Source organism: Hevea brasiliensis, chromosome 9, assembly GCF_030052815.1.
Source record: "Hevea brasiliensis isolate MT/VB/25A 57/8 chromosome 9, ASM3005281v1, whole genome shotgun sequence".
In the NCBI taxonomy this organism is placed as follows: domain Eukaryota; kingdom Viridiplantae; phylum Streptophyta; class Magnoliopsida; order Malpighiales; family Euphorbiaceae; genus Hevea; species Hevea brasiliensis.
The window spans coordinates 16577857-16597004 of NC_079501.1; the positions used below are offsets into that span (position 1 = coordinate 16577857).

The 19148-nt window shown below is 35.2% G+C and overlaps 3 protein-coding genes across 5 annotated transcripts; 2 read left to right on the forward strand and 1 right to left on the reverse strand.

The window, feature by feature from the left end:
* Window positions 1-72: 72 nt before the first annotated feature.
* On the forward strand, window positions 73-4235 carry LOC110639582 (probable ubiquitin-conjugating enzyme E2 16). The gene is made up of 6 exons (XM_021790585.2): window positions 73-300; window positions 404-507; window positions 776-878; window positions 975-1038; window positions 2913-3001; window positions 3837-4235. Exons 1-6 carry the CDS (start codon window positions 88-90, stop codon window positions 3930-3932), a joined length of 669 nt encoding a protein of 222 aa, XP_021646277.2. The 5' UTR covers window positions 73-87; the 3' UTR covers window positions 3933-4235.
* A 1839-nt stretch (window positions 4236-6074) lies between these two features.
* LOC110639564 (uncharacterized) lies at window positions 6075-7478 on the forward strand. Its single transcript, XM_021790567.2, has 4 exons — window positions 6075-6452; window positions 6547-6729; window positions 6811-7052; window positions 7164-7478. The coding sequence occupies exons 1-4, from the start codon at window positions 6171-6173 to the stop codon at window positions 7411-7413; spliced, it is 957 nt and encodes a 318-aa protein (XP_021646259.2). The 5' UTR covers window positions 6075-6170; the 3' UTR covers window positions 7414-7478.
* A 3460-nt stretch (window positions 7479-10938) lies between these two features.
* LOC110639586 (folate transporter 1, chloroplastic) lies at window positions 10939-18025 on the reverse strand. 3 transcript variants are annotated; one of them, XM_021790597.2, is made up of 11 exons: window positions 17807-18025; window positions 17650-17726; window positions 16184-16260; window positions 15412-15505; window positions 14883-14976; window positions 14250-14323; window positions 13592-13708; window positions 12514-12585; window positions 12387-12407; window positions 11911-11978; window positions 10939-11304 (listed from the first exon to the last, which is right to left on the reverse strand). In XM_021790597.2, exons 1-11 carry the CDS (start codon window positions 18000-18002, stop codon window positions 11172-11174), a joined length of 1023 nt encoding a protein of 340 aa, XP_021646289.2. In that variant the 5' UTR covers window positions 18003-18025; the 3' UTR covers window positions 10939-11171. The 3 variants fall into 3 exon arrangements, with proteins under 3 accessions (XP_021646289.2, XP_021646292.2, XP_021646293.2); XM_021790600.2 differs by having other exon boundaries at window positions 13592-13705; window positions 17807-18024; XM_021790601.2 differs by having other exon boundaries at window positions 17815-17964.
* Between the last annotated feature and the right edge of the window lie 1123 nt (window positions 18026-19148).

Below are 19148 nucleotides of genomic sequence, written 5' to 3' on the forward strand. Positions count from 1 at the left end.
ATTATTTTTTAGAATCATAATCCAATTTTGTTTCTAATTATAAATAATAATAAAAAATCCCTTATAAGAAAAATAATAAGCAAGGGGATGTGGGCACGTAGTGGGCAAAGGAGGTCACGCCCTCATAAACCGTCGCTGGTTCTGTTTGCCCCTCCCATCAACCACCTATCTCTCCCTATTGCTCTCTATCTCTCTCTGTCCGATCCTCTCCTCTCTCCCTCTCTCTTTCTCTCTCTCCCTCTCGCCGCCATTGTTATAGAGATTCAAAGCATGACCAGCTCCTCCGCCACCTCCCGCAAGGTTTTTCCTTTCTTTTTTTTTTTTTTAATCAGTAATTGTGGCCCTAATCGATTTTCAACTTTTGATTTTTGATGTCCTGATTTGACGATTTTGATGTCTTTAGGCACTGAGTAAGATTGCTTGCAATCGCCTTCAGAAAGAGCTGGTAGAGTGGCAGGTCAACCCTCCTGCTGGATTCAAACACAAAGCTACCGATAATCTTCAAAGGTTTCCTTCTTATTTAAGGAATTAAATCTTCCTTTTTTTAATTTTTTTTAAATCTCTGTTCAATTGCTTTTTTTGGTCTCCGTTTGGTTGCTGAGAAAACCAAAGGAAGGAAACAGATACAGAAACGAAAAAGCAGGATTTTTTGGCAGCCAGATGGTGCATTATTGATGTCATATATGCTTCAATTATTTTTTTGCGTCCCTAATTCATGCTTCTTCCCCCTTCCCTTTCTTTTGCTCTGTGGGCGTGTTTGGATTTCGAATTAAAGGTGGGTAATTGAAGTAAATGGAGCTCCTGGAACCCTCTACGCTAATGAGACCCACCAACTTCAAGTTGACTTCCCAGAGCACTACCCTATGGAAGCCCCTCAGGTTTGCATAATCACGTTAATGCCTGTATAGATTCATAATATGATGTTTGCCTTTTAATAACATGGTTTTTTTATGGCTGTGTTCTGGGTTAAACAGGTTATTTTTCTTCATCCGGCTCCACTGCACCCACATATTTACAGCAACGGCCATATTTGTTTAGGTAATATTAGGGGTTTTAATATTGTCTTTCGTGGCATACAACTTCTATTGTGTATCAATTGCATAATTTGTTTTTGCTCACTATATTTATCTCCAGTATCAATTAACGTTGGCCCGCTCTTGCCTGTAGGATTTGCAGTGTTTTTTTTTTCACTGGTCTATTACCATATTTGTTTGTTTGTTCTGAATTGATTGTGTTCACTCATCTGTTGAAAGTGATGGTCTTGTCTTAGCTCCATGTTGGTCACTTGCTTAGATTCTTTTTGTGTAATTTCTTTAACAAGATTTTCTGCTTCATAGATGTTCAATTTTATTTATATGTAGATATTTTAGTTTCCTAGTGTCCTTTGACTTTTGAACTTTTTTGTATGACAGGAAGTCCCTGACTGTTTCTAGGAAAATTTAGTTGATAAAGCTAAATTAGATCACTAAGACTTTGTATGTTGTGCAGAGAACCCATGACCACCACAGTATAGGTTCATTCTTGTGATTCTTTGTCGGAAGAAAATTAATTTTTTCCTATGAACTTAAATGCCAACAAATAGAGTCCAATTAATATCCAATGTTGCAACCAAATAGCAGAAAATAATTTGTTTTCTGGTAAAATGTTTTCCACAGAGATGCTATTTTCCATGAAACAAATGACACCTAAACCTTAGATTTTGCTGAGACTGGAGAAAACAATATTTCCATTCAATTAGTACTTTTGTACTTATTTAGATAAAAAATGGAAAAGTTGATGGAAAGAAATGAAGAACTTCCAAACATTGGTGCCTTCACCTTGCTGCATAATCATTCTTCTTTTCTTTTCTTTTCCTTGATGCATCCAACACCTAAAGCTTAGTTAAGTGTGTATGTTTCATCATTGAATGGAAGGGATCATAGGAACTGTAAGATTTTTTATTTTTTTTCTCTGCTGCTTCTTGGATAATTTGACAGCCCACCACACCCCAAAAAAAAAAAAAAAAAAAAACAGATCTTAAGCTAAGGAAAATTTGGACTCGCTTGTAGTCAGGGCCTTGTGTTGAATGATTTACTACTGCATTGATGACTTGCAGAATTCAATAGTGCATAGCTTTTGACTTCTATTTGAGTTGCAATGTATCTCTAGACTTGCCAGTTTCCAATTCTCCTTTTCTTACCCTAAATTACTTTGCCACTTTTGGCTGTCAATATTTAGATATCAAGTCAAGTAAAGTTTGTAGAATATGTGAAGACTAGAGACTTTGGTAATTGAGATGGTTGTCCACTTCCAATTTGTATACTTGTACTTATTATGGTACTTTTGCTTCTGCACCTCCTTTATCAATTTTTGTCAGTGCAAATGGTCATGTGTTGTCCAAAGAAATAAGGAAATTTCTCTAAGAGGTGATTATTTTGATCGATGACTTGTGTCAAGCTATTAATGGAACCAGATATTGTAGATGTAATAGCTTGGGAAGGGGTCCAAGCTTACAATTTTTTTTTTTACACCTGCCTCCATTGGCATGTATGAACATTTTTATTGTAAATTGATGTTACTTAATGAAGTTAGCTTCGAAAATATTTTTAAGTGATAGCTCATTCATTTGAGGTAGTGCAATTTTTTTATGGATTGTAGTAGTTGGGGAAAGGGCTTAAGCCTATCTTGCAGTACACCTACCCAGGGGTGAGCATCAGTCGGTTTAGTTCAGCCTGAAAAGCACCAAAACTGGATAAACCAAACCTATTAGGAGGATTAAAGTAAGAAGTAACTTTTATCAATGGTTATTGACTTCGTAATTTGGCTTGCATGTTCCACTGTATTATTTCATGTATTCGTGATTGCTTCAGATCAGAACCTGCAGTAAATTAACTTTGTAGCATAACTGATATTTGGTGTGTTACTGAGTGCAGATATATTATATGATTCATGGTCCCCTGCAATGACTGTTAGTTCTGTCTGTATCAGTATTCTGTCAATGCTGTCAAGCTCAACTGTGAAGGTTTGATCTCCTGATCAATTTGATTTTTAGTTTTTTACATGCTTAATGACATTCATTTTCTAGTTAAAATGGGGAACATGTTAGTGTTGTCAAGAGGCACCCTGGTGCTCACCTAGGTGCCCCGTCGAGGCGAAATCCAGGCACCTTGCCTGGAAGCCTCTAGGCGAGGCGCCTTCAACTAGGTGCTGCCTAGGCATCCAAGCGAGGCTGAGGCGAAGCGTCACCCGGTGCTCCCAGGCGAGAAAAAGGCAAGAAATTTAAAAAAAAAAAAAAGGGATTTGATAAAGAGAAAAGCTGACCTAATTTGTTTTAACCTTTTGGGATCCACACGATGACTAGAGAATTAAGATTTTGAGTTTGCATGACATAATAAATGAAATTGAACAATGCATCTAGAATTTGAAATTATATTATATGTTTTATGGTTTTTGCTTTAACATTTTGTACTATTAGAAGAATGCTTTTGATCTTAAAGCTTAAAACATATAATATATTATATGAAGTTTGACAATTTATTAATTGTGTAATATGTTAGACTTTTTTACATCGTATATTTAATTATTTATTATTTTAGAATAAATTAGCGCCACACTTCGCTTGGGCAAGAGCCTTGGGTGATGGAGGACCTTCTCGCCTCAAGGGCGCCCAGCGCATTTGACAAGACTGATGTTACTCATGTTGCAATTACCATTGTCCTTAAATGTGACCATGCAATATGTGCCTTTTTTTTTTTAGCATACAACATAGGCATCTGCAGTCATCTGTGTCTGTCTCTGTCTCTTGCCCCCCTAATATCATGCCCCTGATATCATGCTCAAACTCATTTTGCTTGCAGCAACGCCCTGAAGACAATGACCGCTATGTAAAGAACTGTAGAAATGGCAGATCTCCGAAGGAGACTAGGTGGTGGTTCCATGATGATAAAGTGTAATATCAGAGGTGTCCCCCTGCACATGAGTACAAAGGGGATGCATTCTGAAAATAATTTTAGTAGATGGCCTTTTTTCTTTTTTTTTTTTTTTTTTTTTTGAAAGGAAAACTAAAACATAAGGGGATGCATTCTGAAAACAAAATCATTCTGAATGTGCATGACCTCCTGTAAATGGCAATGCCTGGTGTGTAAAGGAAGAGGAACTATGTCTTTGGTAACAAACGAGGAACAAACTTGGTTCTCTGGTTAATTTACAAGGTCGATCGGTGGTGCTTTATAAGGCAGCATGTTATTGAAACATTAGATCCCTGTTTTATCATTTTCACTTTTTTTTTTCTTTTGGCTTCCGATTTTAGTTCGGCAGCATTGTGGACAAATTTTTTTTTACCTGTCATTGACAAAAAGCCACAAAATGCAATTCTGGTGTGCTATTACTTTACTGTGTCACTGAAAATTTATTGGATGTTTGTCATATCTGTTTCCTTTCCTTCCACATTTTCCACCTCATGGTTATGTGTATTATGGGTTTTACAGAAAATGTTATAAAAGAAACTTATGAAAGGAAGCATCAGTTTGAGTTTGTCAATTGTTGTAATCAGGATCATCTCGATAGGCTATGCAACTTTAGGACACAATTTCACGATACATGGGTTTTTATGTATTTTTGAGCATTAGCTTCTCCCACTCAACAAATCAGTGTAATAAGAAGGGTGTTTTTTTATCGCCGCTATGCTTGGTGGATGTGTCTGCTCTCAATTTTCGCAGTTCAGGTTTAGTATCCCTTTCCTTGGCTGGCATGTAACATATGCTGCATTGTATCATTCAGATCCCGAATTACGTGTAATGTATGCTAATAATATAGGATTAGCGTGCCAGAACTACAAGTAAAATGGATTAGGTTTTTAGCTCTCGTAAATTGGACATTAGATATGGTTGGACTTTTGCAGTCTGCACTCCATAATTGCAGTGAAAAGGCAGACATTAAGAATAGTGAAACCTGACTTCGTCTGATGGTCTAAGTCTGCTATGTATTATGACTTACGGAAATTTTTATTCTTGTTTCTTATGTCCCATGAACCTTATGATCTGCCTGTAATAACGCACACCTTTCGTAAGACTAGCATCAGTTGTCTGGTTCTTTTGATGGTAATTGGTAAAAGAAAGATGCCTTAACCTGTTGTATGTTGTAATACTACTTTGCGAGTTGAACCAAACCTGATATTTGTCCCAATTGACATTGAAAGCACAAACATTATTGGGACAGGCAATTCAAAAAGCAATGGAACTTTTTTGACAAAGTATGTGAGATCTGAGCAATTAATGCCGACTTCTCGCAGCTTAAATTGAAGGGAAAGGTTCTCAGGTAGACGCAGCCACCAGTTTTCGGTTTAAGGCTCAGGGTGATTGAAATTAAAATTGCGGGGGATTCTGGATTGATTTCAGTTAAATTCTGGGTGGATTTTGGTTTAATTCTTATTTGATCAAAGTCAAATATTGATTTTTTTTTTTAAATTGATTTTAACTTGGAATCAAACCAGCCAGTTTCCATTATACATCAGCTCTTGACCGGGACTATTCTGAGGTGTAAAAATTTGCCCTGCTGCGATGGGGCTTGCATTTGCTGCAGGAACAATAGGTGGGCGGCCATCCAGAAAATTTCAATTAGATTTTCCTCATAGGTCTAACTTTAGCTCAGTCATCCACAATGAAGTATCAATGTATCATCTCTAATATTATTGAGGAGGGAGAATTTAAAGTTTTGGCCTGACGTAAACGCAATGAGGTTTTTTTTTTATGTTAAATTAAAATTCGTATAAAAAAAATTAAAATTTCTGTGGTCAAGTAACTATAATGAAGTCCTTGTGAATATGATGGACATAATATTTCTTATAAAGCATGTTCTACTGGAATGCACACCAAATGATTAACTGCATAAATTGAGAAGCCTCCTTATTGAACCCTTTGATTAGAATGTAATTATGGTGGAGTTATGTTGGATAGGTAAGCAGGCAGATTGTTCTAATCAAATAGTCAAAATTCAAAGTTTGATGTTTGAATTTTATCCCCAGACCCCAAACTGACCGACCACCTTAGCAAATGACAGGTGCACAAATATTTCAATTATGTAGCTCTATCCATCGCATTGAGCATTATTGTTTGTCTTTCTTCTCTCTTCTCTCTCTCTCTCTCTCTCTCTCTCTCTCTCAGATTTGTGCAGAAGAAAGCTGAAAGAGGACAATGGAAGATTTAAATCACCATAGAATAAAAACAAATGGAATATTTTTGCATGTTGTAGAGAAAGGCACAGGACCTCTAGTGCTTCTCCTTCATGGTTTTCCAGAATTTTGGTATTCTTGGCGTCACCAGATCACCTTCCTGGTCAACCATGGCTACCATGTTGTTGCTCCTGATTTGAGAGGCTATGGAGACTCAGATTCTCCACTCTCCTACAATTCCTACACTCTTTTGCACCTTCTTGGTGATCTCGTAGGCATTATTGACCATTTTGGTGAACAGCAGGTCCTTCCTCTCTCTCTCTCTCTCCCTCCTTCTCTTCATATGCACACGATACGTTTTTAGTTCTTAACTGATTTAACTATTGATATCTGGGCAGGCTTTTTTGGTTGGACATGACTGGGGGGCTCTTCTTGCTTGGCATCTAAGCCTCCACAGGCCTGATAGAGTCAAAGGACTAATAGCCATTTCTGTTCCATACTACCAAAGAAATCCTGATGCCAAAGTTATTGAATCTTTTAGAAGAATATATGGAGATGGGCTTTACATATGCCAATTCCAGGTATTTACTCGTTATGTTTTTTCCATTGGAGGTTCCATGAAAATGAACTGAAACTTTTTGTTCTGGATTTTGTTCGAGTAGGAGCCTGGAAGAGCAGAGAAAGCATTTGCCAGATATGATTATTTGACTGTGATGAAGAAGTTTTTGTTGATAACTAAGACTGATAATTTAGTAGCTCCACTGGACATGGAAATCATCGACTATTTGCAGACACCAGCCGTGTTGCCTCCATGGATTACTGAAGAGGAATTACAGGTTTATGCAGACAAGTTTCAAGAAACTGGTTTCACTGGTCCTCTCAACTACTACCGAGCTATGGACATGTAAGTACTGCCATATTCTTCTCTTTGTACTTGGAATTTCACAACATATATGCATGCGATGCGATAGTAGCTACTCCGTCTTCTCCATGGTAATTCTTAAAAATGCAACAGGAATTGGGAGCTTTATGGGGCTTGGCAAGGATCAAAGATTAGTGTTCCATCAAAATTCATAGTTGGTGACAAAGACATTGGCTTTGATACTAATGGTACAAGAGAATATGTATTAGGAGACACTTTCAAAAGCCTTGTTCCAGATCTTCAAGTTGTCATTTTAGATGGTCACCATTTTATCCAGCAAGAGAAAGCTCAACAAGTCTCAGAAGAAATTCTTGCCTTCCTCCATAAACTCTCTGTAGATTAGTAGAATGTTGGGTCCAAAATCAGGGTTATGTCCTTTTCTATTTGATAATTGTATCCTTATGCGTACTCTACCTCTAATAAATTATACATAATGTGTTTGAAAACTTAAAAAATTTGCGAGAATCAATTTAATTATATTATAATATATCAAATTTAGAATTTAATTCGTTCAATTTTAAAAATAATCATCTTTAACCAATTGAATATGGCCTGATTTTATATAAAAAAAAATCAATTCATTTATTGTCTGCTATTCTTAGTTCCTATTTAAAATAAAACTCTCAATATAAATAAAAGTAAATACATTATTTTACTTTTTAATTATTTATCAATCTTCCTACTGTTAGGTAGCCACTCATTTATTAGTAAGCCAAGATAAAGAGTCTGTTCTGTAAGATTAGTTATTCTATTATCTATTTACTGTTAATCATTAGATATTAATTGTTAGTAGTTAACTGTTTATATAATGATTTAAAATATAATTGTTCAGTAAACGTATTAATATAAAAATAATAATACCATCTTTTTAACCCTAATCAAAATCCTCTACCAACCTCTAAAAGTTAGAAAGGGTAATATTTTATAAACTACTTTTTCAGCCTTTAAACACTAGTATAAAATACTATATCAACAAACAGTATAGACAAAAGGGGTAAGTGTTTTGACTAAACACTAAAATGCCACCTTAAAAACTATTGCTGAACAAGGTCAAAATCTACTTTTGAGTCATCTGGCAGGCAGAATTGTCCTAATGCAAAACGAATTGTATGTCAAACATCTTTTCATTAAACAAAGCTGACACATAATATTACCTTACTGCAAAGAATTATTTCTGAAGAGTGAAGAGCACTGCAACATTAAAGAGAAACTATTTCTGAAAAGCGCAATTGCAAGGACCAATCACGCTAAACCAATGCCCCACCATAACAAATCATTTAGTAGTTCTCATGCCCAAATCCAAACAATGAGAACCCCATTGGCAGTTGGTGCCATGAACCCTGTTACCAGGAAAGGCTCATGGTTAATATTGGGCATATGAGTAATAAGACAAGAAGCCACCTACCAATTACGTTGAATGTGCCATATAATTCTGCATATTCCAGACTTGCCCTTCAGAAAATTGTACGAGTATGAAGTCCCACAATCTGGAGAGGGTATAAAGAAAGTAAAATCAAATGCCTTTGCAAGGAAGCTTCATAGAAATATAAAAAACAGAATTAGAGGTGCTTAGAGAAAAACTGGTCACGTATCTTTACAACCACACCCCCCCTCCCCCCACCCAAAAAAAAAAAGAGCGATCATTTTCTCTAGATATTTTGTTTGGAAAATATACTCATCAATCATGAGAGATGGCTTGAGTACTCAATATCAACTGTTGTGGAAATGCTCACATCCTTACTGGTTCAAGAAGCAGGTTACCAAGAAGGGGTGAGCAAGAAGTTTTGGCTACTGAGCAATGAATTGAAATTGATGCAATGCTTCTTGAAGGATGCAGAAGCAAAGCAAGGAGGAAGTGAAATGACGCGCATCTGGGTATCTGAAATTAGAGACGTAACCAGTGATGCAAAGGAAGGGATAGAAACTGCATTTCCAAGCGGCAAAGTTGGAAGTTAACTGGTGCTCACCACCTGAAATAAGAAGGTTGCTTTGCATGCAGGAGCAGGAAGCATCCCCCATGAACCACAGATTTTAACAGAAGAAAAAAGTTTAGTGTTGCTCCAAAAGAAAGCATTCCCTGGAAACAACAGTGTGCCCCCAGAGTTGGAGAAGGTTGAAAGAGACATGGTGGTCAAATGTGCCTCTCTGGCAGTGACAGTTTTGGGAGGTTTATCCAGAAAAAGCACTAGAGGAAAAGTGAATTCAGTAATTTCAATCATAGGAAAGATGCACAAGCTTTACTCATTGTCTCTAGACTCTCTACTGCTTAAATCTGAGGAAGAAGCTTTCCCAACCCAAATGCAATTTCCTCACTGTGACCATCTCATGAAGTTTTGTTTGCAAGGGAAGATGAAGAAGCTGCCTCACCCATATGAATTCCCACCTAACCTCATTAAGCTAACCCTGTACAACTCCCACCTTCAGAAAGATTCAGTTAGTAAGCTGGAAACACTGCCAAACCTAAAATGCTTGTTTTAGGTGATGGATCCTACAACTGGAAGGAAATGGCACTTTCCTTTAAAGGTTGCCTTCAATTGCAAATTCTGCAGTTTCACCTTTTGGAAAAAAAAAAAAAAAAAAAGAGAACTAGTTAGTGAAGAAAGGCCAATACCAAAGCACAAGCATTTAGGATAAATCACTAAGAAATTACAAAGCATCCTAGAAGGATTAAAGCGTGTGACAACTTTAAAAGAACTAGATATTGTTGGAATGCCAGTTGATTTTGAATACAGGCTTCGAACTAAGGATTTTCCTGAATTCAGACAAGCACCTTTAATCAAATCCACCAACAGATATTTTAGCAATTGGCAAGTATACTGTTCTGTCTTTTCATTGAAGTTTTCTCGATAAATTTTTTAAGAATATCCACAAATACATGTGAGCACACCATTCTAAATACATACACACAGTATGCACAAGTGTCTATACTGTATACACAAATATGCATGCATGCACACAGATGTGCCTTTATGCATGCAAATGTGCAGGCCTACACAAAACACATGTATTTTTATTTTTTCAAGGGGTCAAAAAAAAACTATGACTAAATGTACATATATTAGAAGTTAAAAGAATCTCACTTTCTACATTTGGTATGGATTTTAGAGGTCTTGATAGCCATTACAATGTTGGTCATGAAGGACACTTCATATCAATGAAGATTCTGTAGATGCTGAAAGAAACAGATTGTGTTTCAAAGTTGTCCCTTACGTTATTTTTCTTCCTCCCACTGCACAGATAGTCTGAAGATTTGTGCTCAACCTAAAGTACAAAGTAAAAAGTATCAGATATTTATAAGATTGAGTAAACAAGTCTGTGTTACATCGATCACATTCTCAAAAAGATGTAAAACAAAAGTATGATGTGTTCTTCATTTGTGTGTGTGTGTGTGAGAGAGAGAGAGAAAGAGAGAGAGAGAGAAACAAAGAGATTATTATAAGCTTATAAGCATTCAGCCATTTCTATGTCTTGCATCAATAATGCAATACCTGACATGATGTAAGGACTTATGAATTCACTATTATTGAGCTTCCTTGAAAATCTATCCTTGCAGTGAGTGAGGCCCTTGGAATTTAGGTGTTACATGACACAAGTCAGACTCTGTGTCTCGCATCAATTGAACAAACAAATAATAAAGCAATACCTGGCATGATGTAAGGACGATGTCACCATTACTGAGCTTCCTGGAAGATCTATTCTCTTTGTGATGACTTAGGCCTCTTGGAAGTTAAGTGGTGTATGACAAAAGTCAGACTAATTGTAATGCACTGTTTACTACTTATCTATTTTCCAGTTTCTTTCTCACATCAATAACGTCTTTCTCAATGGCAAAGTGATATCAAGAAAGATACAGTTTATGAAACCTCCATTATTCCCAAAAAAGAATGATTATATCATTTTTCCTCTATTTCCACTGAAGAACCCACAAGCAATCCACTGTTTAATGTCAAAAACAAAATGAAGGTAAGCATATGTGGATAATTGTTACATAATTCTGTGAGACTCATATGCACTGTAATCCTTGTCTTTTTCAACCACAATTTACTTGTGATTGACTCTAGCTACAAAAAGAATGTGAACAAAATTGAGAATCAGACAAAGCTAGTCATTCCTTCTTGTCAATTTCAGCAATTTCAGGACATTCTCATACACAATAAATGTTATTGAAGCTGCAGGAACATTTTTCAGAAGGTTTGGTGTGATGCCCTTGTAAAAACCTCGAAAACCCTCAAACCTGAAAGCCCCAACAGAAAACAATATAAACATGAGAGTAGATAAAATTAAAATAGACATTTATGATCAAAGTAACATCAGAATCTTCATAAAAGCAAGTCCATCATTTAACAACATAGGCACAAGAGAGTGATAGCATTTTCACATATTCTAGCGTTCATAAGAAAATTAATCCAACTTCAATAGTCTGGATTGGAGTGGTCCTTGGTGCTTGAGTACTTAGTGAGGCCAACTTCAATAGTTTGGATTGGAATGATCCTATTCCTAAGTGCTTCAGTACTTAAGCCATTTTATAGTTTGACTAAATCCAACTTATCATGATTTCTCTTTTTTCATTTATGAAAAATAATTACTTTGTTATTCATCAACAGAGACCATATGGCATCATGCACGAAAGCACTTAAGAACGAGCCACAATAACTTCTCTTCGTTCCTAACAAATGCAGACCATATTTAGAGCTGAATTTATTCCAACTGAGCACCAAGGACCTTTTGCCTCAATGGCAACACTTCCAGAGCATCAAGGGGAGGTCACAAGTTGAAACCCACAATAGGTGAATGGAATTAAGCATCTGTCTGTCAATGGCCAAAAATGGGTTATGCTCACCGTGCAGTTTCCTTCATAACATGCCAGCTATCCGTATACTTCGGAAATCCATCTGTACCAGGTCGTTGCTGCAGAAGCGGAAATATATATATGAACAATAATATTAGTCCTCCAAAAACAAAAAGGGTCCATCAATATTAAGGGAATATAGTTAGTCTCCCTTGCCTGTAAACTTTGTTAATAGCTTGTTCTGCCATTTTGAAAAAGTGAAATATTTTGAAATGAATGACATATAGAAAGAGAATAGGATTTCTCTCAAATGGACAGCCCGATGGTAAAGGCTTGGGGCCTCCATCAAAAGGTGTCAGGTTCTAATCCCACATAGTAGGGTGGGAAAGGTTACTAGAAGATGAGAGCTACCCCCTCTCGTGTAGCTTATTTAATATTTTGGTATTACCCAAGAAAGAGAGAGAGAGAGAGAGAGAGAGAGAGAGAGAGAGAGAGAGAGAGAGAGTAGCATTTAACAGAAGTTTTACCTGCAACCGAGCTCGAATAACCTGAAAGAGAGTAGATGAATCATCCAAATTCATTAGAATTTGTACTAAACTAAAAGGTTAACAACTAATGTGTGCCTTACATTACACCACAATTAAGAATGCCTACCTGAAATGGGTATGTCAAAATAATGGCAGCAACTTTAGAAGACCCCCCAAGCATGGCATAATCGACTGAATTCTGTGCACAAAATATTAGTTAATTCCAGAAGTTACATGCAGCAAATAAACAAGAAGAATTTGTTACTTTCATGAAAGAATCAGAGTTGAAGTCCAATGCCTGTGTTGAAAAGCGTTATTAAATGAATACAAAATAAAAAAGGGAAAGCAATCATTAAAAGCTACCCCATCATAATTGACAATTTCAGTCACAAGGTTCTGTCTGCCTTTGTTTAACTCACTGTACCCATATAGACAATGCCAACAGAGCTTTCATATCATAGATTGCTTCAAAAAAAAAAAAAAAAAAAATTAAGCTTCACTCATTACTTGCAATAATTGCTATTTGCCTTTTTGCTATTGCACTTTATAATAAAAAGGAGGGAAAGGAGAAGAATAAAAAAAAAGTAACTTTTGCCAGTTAACCAAAAGAAGCCTTGTAGTAAATATCAAGATATATAATTTGTAACATGGAGCGACAAACAATTAAGACTCTTTTCTTGTTCTCTTATTTGCGTGCTGGAACATCAAGATATGAACACCACTTGTGCCAATTAGTATCACACTAATGTGAAGATCTCAATAAATAAATGTCCCATTCATGTATTGTCCATTCTATGAATTTTTCCACATATCACGTATGGCAACCAAAGATATTAAATATTTAACCTTATCCCAAATCCCATCTCCTCCAGTATTTCTACTCTCAAGCATGACAAGAATGTCTCGAACAGATTCAAGTTCTTACCAAAATGTTTACACATTTGCACCCTTGGATGCCCAAAACACTCATACACACACAAAAACACATGCTAACACCAACATCATGTCATTGCATAATTTTCTCTTCATCAACTGGTGAAAAAATTTCCTCGGACGCAGTAGGAATATGTAGGCTTTGATTAGAAATAATTCCCCAGACAGCCAAAAAGCACCCTTTGGAAAAACTATTTGGTGACTATACAGCATTTTGATATCAACTATGGAGAACTCCCAAAATTCAAATGAATATCAGTTGTAATACGTACCAACAGATCAGCATCTGTAGTTTTATGATTCCTTTTGCTTTCTTTAGACTTATAATCAACAATAACTTTTCGAAGTTCCTCATATGCTGTGAACTGAATAGCCCCATGAGAAACCTGCTGAAGCAGCATAAACAACAACTCATGAAAATGAACATATAAAACATGGCTGATACAGATCATCTGAACATTCATGCATATCCTTGTATGTCTAGGTACTCTGAAACACTTCTGCACACTGCCCCTCAGTTTCCTCCCATGTGTGTGTTTGTGTGTTTCAGCAAGTTGTCTTAACATGCTAGATCAATAAAAATTCCCTAAAAAGTTTCTCTTCTTTTGGGCGAATAGCTACAAGTCATTTTTTTTTTTACAGCATGAAAGATGGATGACAGACTGTTCCATGTTCTGCAGCAAGTCATTGGAATAATAAGCCATAGCTGGATTCCAACAATAAGGATAATTATGACTGACAAGTGTCAGGAAGATTTCAACTTATAAAGCAATATAACAGAGAAGCATCCGTTCTAATCACCATAAATGAAAGAAAATCACCAATTCATATAAGCAAACACATCAAGCTGTATCTATTAAAGTACAAAATAATTATTTTTAAAGGCAAGGAGTAATAAGAAGAAAAAGTAGATAAAAATCAATAACTAACCAGGAAAAGAGCAGGAACAATTCCTTTATAAAGTGCACTCCATCCTTCCTCTCTCATTATGGTTTTCAAGGCATCTGAAATTTGATTAGACAAAACAAAATTGCTTGGATTATAAGCAACAATTGAGAAGCATATATATAAGTACCAGTAAAAAAAAGTTCGTCTTAAAAGAAAAGGTCAATGATGTCTAATTAACATGTCTAATTGAAGTTTATATTAATAAAATATGCTTCCAATCTCAATTGATAAGCCCAACAAGTACACAAAAGTATAGGTCTGAAAAGAGAAATCTTCATCTAAAACAACGTGAAATTACTCATAGTTTTTGTAGTCAATTATGTCAAAGGGGCAAAATATCATCTAAATGGCTGACAAGCAGTTCTAAGGAAAAAAAGAAGTGTAGGATCACTCATGTAATATAGGAACCAAGTACACCACCCAAAATCAATCTTAGGAAAGGGGCTACTTTTTAAGATCAAAGAATCAACATGATGATTGAAGTTTGGGGCATGATATAAATAAAGAAATTTAATAAACTACAAATATTTGGAGTCAAAGTTCATACGACTCACTAGGAAAAGGATATCTCAGAAAGCATATTAATAGCAAGTTAATGTAAGATGCAGAGCAGACCGTAAAGCCCAGAATAACGTTGAGTTTGATGCAGGGGAGTCTGAAGCTGCAACCTTGTCTTTACAAGCCAAATGGGATTCGTACACAAGCAAACCTGAAAAAAAAGGTAGCAAATATTAATAGGTTAACCCTTTTTGTTTGATGAAGAAATGAAAATAGACTGTCTATCTTCTACAAGCAGGAATTGAAAACAAGCAGAGCCGTTCCAGGAAGGAGAATATCTTGACAAATCAACTCTTAAATGAAAAAAAAAAAAAAAAAAAAGATCGAAGAGTCGAATACCATTTAACACTAATCTTCTGTTTTTCCCCTTTCCTTTTTGGTACACTTTAGACATTAATAGATGCATATCTGTATTTCATATTAACTCTATGTCAATCCTAAAGGGTTCCTCTTGCTCTTCTCTTATCCCCCAAATATCACCAAACCCAATTTTTTAGCACATTTGGTTATATATTTTGATGTAGATATGGAGCATAAATTCCCTGTATTTCTCCTAAATCATATCATTGAAGATTCATGTACTCACTAAAGCTCCAGCTTCTGCAGCAGATGCAAGATGAAGACCAGGGCTCAACTTCTCATCCCTGTTCTTAGAATACCTTTGTTTGGCTCTGCCATAACTAAAATAGAAAAATAAAACAAACACCTGTAAGTTAAAAAATTAATATGGCAAATATAATCCTTCCATGTAGAAAGATGTGACTGGACCTGACTCTATTGCTACAGTTGAGCCACTAAACCATCTATACTTCTGTGTGAGGTTTAAACGATCACAGAATTAGGAATTTTAAATTATTAATTGATGAACGGTGAGGAGCAATGAGCACGTTGGTCATCAATTTAAAGAGTGTTGTCCTTCATGGAAAGGGAAAAGAGATACAATCCCTGTGCAATTCTTCAGCAACAGAATGGAAGTCCTAACATGCTGTTCCAAATATAAGCAACAGAACCGGAAGGCAGCTGGAAAAAAGGCCTTCTGATGGAAGATTTACCAATGATGTCTTGTAAGTTGTAAAGAAGATAAGAAAAATAACACATCATTAACAAGCACTCAATCTATGTAATATTTGTAAAATTTTAATATTTCAAAAAGAAGAAGACAGTAACTCTGGTAGAAAAGAATATGCATCAGGTAAGCATAATATATAAATAATCCCCATACACACACACACACACACACATTGTTTCAATCTCAGAATGCATTCTAAACCAGATAAGACATATGGTCTAAGTAAAACTGAGGACCAAACATTAAAAATGCTATGCCCAATCACACAATCATCAAAATTGACACTTACAAGAAAAAATATAAACCCCATGAAACTGTTGAACCAAGAACTGAAGGAAAGAAGCCTGCATAAAGCCCTTTCAAACCCTGCAACAAAAGACAAGATGGTTGTTTTACAAAATTTGTTCACACAAGAAGTACGATAAGAATAAGTTTTCCATGCCAAAGAAAATCTTTGCTTTTACATCAGTAGCAGGGATAGGATAGCGTGGCAGTTCCATCCAGTGTAAAACACCAAACATCCCCATCAAATGAGTCAACCTATATGCCAACCCTAGAAGCTTCACTGCAAAAGGCTATTTTCTTGAACAATTCTCTACCTTCTTTTACTAAACATTGAAAATGTCCCGGGTCTGAATGTGTACAAACCTCAAGCAAGTAACCTAGAGTACTAGCAAGCCAAAAGTGAATGACGATCCATATAATTCTATTTCTGACAGAAACTTGCTATCATGATATCAATGATCGACAAAAAGAAATAGTGTAACAATGCAATCTTAATCTGATATAAAGATTTCTTGAATTGCTAAGATGAATTCAATACTCAATTATTAAATAATGATAGTTGATTTGCTCAGGACCTTAGCCCACATTTCACTTGTAGAAAGAATGAGAATAAAATATATAAGTTTACAGTTTCATTGCAGACCCCGCATTGTTTTCTAATAACCAAAAAGCCTAGAACCAGAAGCAAACATGATGATGATGACAGTTCAAGAAAAACTCATTGCCCAATTTTCACATATCTTTTTAAGTCTGTCATCCCAATTCCTAGTATTTAGTAGTTTCATAAAAGGTTTTGGATAGATGCAATATGGAAAATTATAAAACAATAAAAAAAAAGAAAAAAAAAATCTTCTTTACCTCTATTCTTTGGAAACATGATACCCTCAAAATAATCAAAGTCTATATATGCCTAAATAATTTTCTGCATCTCATTCATCTGAGGCATATGCTGTCAGATGATATGCGGTTGAAGTGTGGTCAGTTTCAATTTTTTTTTTTTTATGTGTAGAGAAAATGAACTTGGCATAATTCCACCTAAAAACTAGGTCGGTGGTTTGCCTAAATCTTATGTTTAGCTTAAATACCTTATCCCAAACTAATCCTGGGATAACACAACCCCAGGCATAAATATCCAGGCTCTAATAATGTAAAGAAAATGGACTGGCCTAACTCCATCCCAAAAAAGCTAGCTAAAGGGAGGTTTGTCCAAATCTTATATTTAGATCAAATAACTTGTTCCAAATGAGACAACATTATGTGCACAGAGAACATAATCAGTCGCTCATCATTCAGTACATCAAGCATTTCCCTTTTCTATTCAGCAGCTTGTACAGTGTGATTTTGTTTCTCATGCAGTTGAACTTGCGCAGAAAATTAACTCAATAAAAGGCCATATATAAATGAAATTTGGAATGGAAAGCAAAAAAAAAAAAGAAAATCATAAATTTCAGAAGCGGAAGCAAGGGGTACCTCTAAGCGAGCAATGGCAAAAATAGCATGGGCAGTATTCTTGTAGATTGGAAGATTGGAGACTCGGCCATCGTTAACTATTCAATCATTTACTCAAAGTTCAAAACAAGCAAGGACAACTCAACATTGAACATAATATTAAAAAAAAAAAAAAAACCTTGAAACCTAGTTCGGACGACATCCAAAGGATGCGTAGCAGCGACGGTGGCGAAGCCAGCTACGGCGCCTGCGATGGCGTTCTCCCATTGCCACTTTGACTGTGACTGAGACTGAGACGCTGACATTCCCTTGTCCGGCGAGGCAGCGATTTCTTCTGCGCAGCCTTTCTCGCGGCCTTCAGAATGACGGAACATTAATAGCAAGCCCAAAACGTTGTCGTTGACCAAGTGTCCTTCACATATTTTACGTGATTCACTGTAACCAGAGTTAAGTAAGATAATCCCAGAATCTCTATGGTTTATTTGTTTATTTTTTTAACTGTAACAGAATCTGGATTAATTATTTAAATAATGTAATTTTAAAAATTATTTACTATTATAATATAAAATTTAAACTATTTACTAAAATAATATAGTATAATAAAATTATAATTAAAATAATAATTTTATGACCATTTTATCACATCAATTGATCAATTAAATTTATGTACATTTAACCTCTTTGCATTTTATTTCCTTAATTTCTTTTTAATTTTTTTTAGTCATTATTTAGGTTATTTATGATTTCTCACTCTAGTTTAAATATAATTTCAGATATTTTAACTGTCCGAACAGACATTAGTCACAGAAATAATAGAATACACAGACTAGCTAAAATGAGGGTGTTACATGTATAGTGCATAGCTACACAATGAAAAATGAAAACAAGGAAATTTCAACATATGCATAAATTCTCAAGGCTAATCCACCTCTATCTTTGGCCCAAGTATTTCTAGTAGAAAATCTGCAAAAAGAGCAATCCAAGAATGACTTTCTTGAAGAAACAAAATAGGTTGAATTAAAACTTCTTCCTTCTACACTGAGGTATGCATTTTTGAACTCTAATCCTAAACATCCCGGAGATTTCAAAAGTAATATTACTATAATATTGTAAAAGAGAGATTGTAAAGATGTTGAGAATTTATTTCCTCTGCTCAAACATGCCTAGAGTAAATACTGTCCATCCCCATTGCTCACTTGCTAGCTTTAAAAGTCAATTATAAATACATAAAAATTGTGATATAAAAATTTTTAATCATTAGTATATAAAATTATAAATACAAAATTCTAATTAGAATGTATGTATATGTTTATTAAATTATTGTATATTATAAATTCATATTATGTGAAAAATTTTCATTAATTTAAAACAAAGTAAAATTTTCCTATTGAGATAAAATTATCATATTTTATAAAATAAAAATTATAATATTATAAATAAGTTTAAAGCACAATAAAAATAAAAATAAAATAATTACACATTATAAAAATGTAAATAAAAGGGTATTGTAATACTCCTAA